The 4182-nt window shown below is 45.7% G+C and overlaps 1 protein-coding gene across 7 annotated transcripts in view; it reads right to left on the minus strand.

Annotated features, from left to right (window-relative positions):
- Positions 1-1530: 1530 nt before the first annotated feature.
- The window catches only part of LOC127752248 (SH3 and multiple ankyrin repeat domains protein 1-like), a 22063-nt gene continuing 19411 nt past the window's right edge, over positions 1531-4182 (minus strand). For 2 of the 7 annotated variants that reach the window (XM_052277051.1, XM_052277060.1), the window contains one exon: positions 1531-2717. In XM_052277051.1, the coding sequence (XP_052133011.1) occupies positions 2445-2717 (273 nt within the window). In that variant the 3' untranslated portion in view covers positions 1531-2444. The remainder of the gene's footprint in view (positions 2718-4182) is intronic. The other 5 variants (XM_052277048.1, XM_052277057.1, XM_052277067.1 and 2 more) reach the window with 5 other exon arrangements.

The following is a 4182-nucleotide window of genomic DNA, read 5'->3' on the forward strand; positions in this document are numbered from 1 at the left end:
GGGGGGGGTGCGTGAGTGAGTTCGTGAGAGAGTGACCACACGTCAGGGGGAAGTCCCGTGCGCCCAGGCGTCTCAGCGCTGCGCTTTCTGAGCGCTGAACCTTGACACGCTTTAACGCGCGCGTCCGCTGAATTTGTAGGCACTTTACTACCAACTACTGTAACACTCGAGTGAATAGGATCCTATTTAAGTATGTGGGACGTTACAATAGTGAACAAGTATAAACTGTGACAAGCTTCGTTCCGCAATGTTGTAGGCAACATAAACTTTTTTTTTTTTGCAGAACAAAGAAAAAGAGCGTCGCACACTCGAGCAATCCCCCACCTGGGGCACCTGTTTATATTTTTACTGTGCGTTGACGACAACTGCTGACAGAATGACTGAGAACTACTCGGCGGAGTGCACAAAACTAAACCAACAGTCACCAACATCGTTTTCAAAATCGCAAAGCGCTTCGGTGCGAAAAAAAAAAGTTTGTGAAAGGGGTTGCACACGAGTTCTGTAAGCGCTACGCCAAACCAGGCGAGAGCCCATTGACTTGGGCAAACGTGCAGTGGCAGTGGTGCACAGGATTTAACTACGGGGAATCGGAGACTCCGCGCGCCCCGGCGTTTACAAGGACCGCGCACGGCCGGGCAGTGCTCATGTCAGCCGCCTCGTCCCACCCCGCCCACCTCAACGACTTTTGGTTTCTGTCTAGTTTTTAAACCAGTGACGCGCTAACGGGAGCCCAACTTGGTGAATAATACCGTCCACGCCTGCCCTCCCCAACGCACAAAGGTGCACTGTAAAATGCTTGCAAACTATACATACTCTTTGCAACGTTGCAAAGAATTTGCGAGCTTTGTATCGCAAAGAATTAGTTCGTATTGCGAATAAATCTTTTGCAAGGTGTCAGAATCCTTGCAAACGATGTGTTTGCATTGCAAAGAAGTAGTGTGAAAGCTTACGAAGAACTAGTTCATATTACAATAATGCTTGAAAATTCTTTGCAAGCTGCGAAGAAAATAGTTTGCAATATGAATCTATTCTCATTTGCAAGCATTTTGCAGTGTGGTTAAGAAGGGGAGAGGGGCAAACAGGATGTATCGTCTCGTACCAGTATCCTCCCCCACCCCCCACAACCCCCTTTCCATCGTCCAGTTATTGAGCCTCGGCGAGTGACTGAAGTTTACTGAAGGGGCCGTGTGTGTTACACGGCGTCAGGGTGTGGCGTTGACGAAAATGGCCTCGTGTTAATGCGATAGCCTGCCTCCTCTCGCAGCGCGCATCGAGATCATCCTTCTGCCACCCTCACCCCCCCCCCCCCCCCGTTTTTAATTCAATCGTGAAAGAAAATGAAAAAAAGGAGGGAGAAACGACAGATTTAGAAAAGCTATCACGAGTGTGACCTCGCCTCGGCGCAAAACGATTTGATCGTGTGTGACAATATAATTGTCGAGTAATGTGATACTCTGGGATAGAGAAGTGCCTGGAGGAGGTGTGGGAGGGGGGGGGGGTACCGCGCAATTGCGAGGCTGATCCAGTTAGCGCCGTGAGCTGTCGCCGATTGCAGCCATGTTGGCGACTTTGGCACGATGGCACAATTAGTTCATAAATTTCGGATATGGAAAGAACCATCTCCTCTCCATCAGGCCAATCATGGCCCCGCTCAGGCTGGGCCGTGTGTTTGGCTGTTTCCCTTGCTGTTGTTTTTATTTAGTTCCTTTTTTCAGCTTTATTCTTTCCGGAGCGCCGGAAACAACGCCAATTCTAAGTAAAGTCTGTTTTTTGTCGCTACGGGACGGGATTTCCATTGCGCCTCACACTCTCACGAATGTGCTTCTTATTTTGCAAAAATAAGTAAAACTTGGTGAATCTTTGCGTTAAACGTAAAATGTGGCAATCCTTTGCATCAGAGGACCAAAACCGACGATTAAAAATAACACATGTGTCCCTAGCACAATTTGATAATGTTCGATGATTGCCTTCAAAGTTGGTTTACAGATTTCTCGAAGGGCTTTCTCACATTCTCTAAGTTTCATTTGAAGATAGTAATTATTCGTAGATTTGTAAAACGATTGCTCTATTTTGCTGGTGATTCGGTAATATATTACTTCTTTAAGAATTGTGTAAAAAATACTAATAAAAATTACTTTCATAAATAAAAGTTTCTAAAATATAAAAATGCTGTCCGCAGCCCTTTGAATCACACTTAATTCTTTTACTGGATGGCTATTTAACACATGGACCAAATAAACCAAACTGCGCAGACACCTCGCCAATTTTATTGATATTTTAGATCGTGTCCATAATCACTACCACTCTAGAATACAAAATATGTCTGTCGCCTACTGAAAGGATAAGACAGATTAATTGAATGTGTGGATGGGGAGAGAAAAGTTACATTTTCTAAGACGACAAGATATGACGAAGTATTTTCTGATCGAGTAACTAAGTACAAATTAGATGAAATTCAGCCTTGACACATCGGTTTGGGCAGTTTCGCCAAACATCATCGTCGGTACTATTTGGGAGCAGCACCGAAACGTTTGCATAAGACTTTTTGTTCGGGACTCACACCGAAACTTTTGGGTGCCACTGCCAGTCGCGAACTTTTCTCTCCGTTCACTTACCGATGCTATAGTCCTGGTGGGCCTGTGGTATCGCACCTTCTTCAGGTACACGGTGTAGATGGCACCGTCAGCGCGTTCCTCGCCCCACAGTCTCCATGTGGGCTGCAAAAGAAAACAAAAGAAACGATCAAAATTTTAATTTTCGAACCTTTTTTGGGGGGAGGGGGGGGGGGTCAAATGAGACGTACGATGGTGACGTGCAACGTGTCAGGACTGCACTCTCTAAACTTTTTACCAAAAATTCACCTTAAGACTATTGTTCTTCTGTGCTCTGCTGTATATTATCAAGAAAAAAGGTATTCTTTAGTAATACTAAACTTGTTCGCAGTATGATAATTAAGGTGCTAGGAGGAAAACGTTTACACTGCAAAAAATTAGAGTCTGATACGGAACGATCTACAGCGTTACTGAAGATGCCGCTCTGAGTCACTGCACCTCAGGCGCGGATTAAGTGGGGGGGGATGGCCCCCCTGTCGTCTCTAGATAGCCGCCTGAAAGGTAGGCAATTTGTGACACAAAACCCCTGTATGTAGGCAACCGACAGTGCATCGCCCCCCCTGTCAGCCGGACCTTAATCCGCGCCTGCTGCACCTAGGGTACAGAACGCGGAGTACAGTGTTGCTGTAGCACCGGAAAGCCAAGGTTTTACACGGTACAGTGTACGAAGACGGCTCCACTGTAGACAGTTTTGTCCGCTTTTGCCTGCACAGTGGTCCTGTACATTGCTCCCTGTACCAAATTAACCATTAAAACTACAGCGATGCTGTTATTCGAATAAAAGACGTTCCTGGAAAATTAATTAGCGGCGATGCTGTCACTTTTCCTGCCATAATTTTTTGCAGTGTAGTAATAACAGAAAACTTTAGTGAACGAGGCAATTTGTTTTAGTAGAGTTAGAGTGACTACGACAGTCCGCCTAGTAGGTATACCCACTGCACGGCTCTGTGGCCGCAGAGCTCAGAAACGGACCCATCCGGATCGGCAATCCGGTTCGGCAATCCGGTTCTGTCTGCGCGCCTAAACAGGCAGACGGACTCAAGGGGCCCTTCACCCGAAAAAAAACAGTGTACACACTTAGAAAAAAATTACGAAAAGATCATAAAGAATCATAAAAAAATCACAAAAAAAAACTCATAAAAACTTGACGAAGAGTCAGAAAAAAAATCACAAAAAACACAAAAAAAATAGCAAAAAATCACAAAAAATCAGGAGAAAATAACAAAAAATCAAGAAAAACAGACAAATCGGTGTACGCTACATTTTATAGAGAAGGACCCCTCGGACGGACACGATCGTCTATGCTTCGCTATGGTAGGCCCGGATTGGACCGGATCCGGAACCAGGCCGCTATCGTGCGGTACCGAAATATCGTGTCCGGATGGGTCCGCTTCTCACCTCTGATGTGGCCGCAGTTCTAACTCATCAGCCCTTTTCGCTAGATTTAGAGCGAGGCAAAGAGAGGAGATCGATCCGTCGGAAATTGCAAACAGAAAAAGAAAGGAGAAGAATCTTCGGCCGAGTAAGTTTTATGCCGTTTTTCTTCCCTCTTCTTCCAATGCCTACCTCC

The sequence above is a fragment of the Frankliniella occidentalis genome, unplaced genomic scaffold, assembly GCF_000697945.3.
Source record: "Frankliniella occidentalis isolate FOCC.00 unplaced genomic scaffold, Focc_3.1 Scaffold9, whole genome shotgun sequence".
Lineage (NCBI taxonomy): Eukaryota > Metazoa > Arthropoda > Insecta > Thysanoptera > Thripidae > Frankliniella > Frankliniella occidentalis.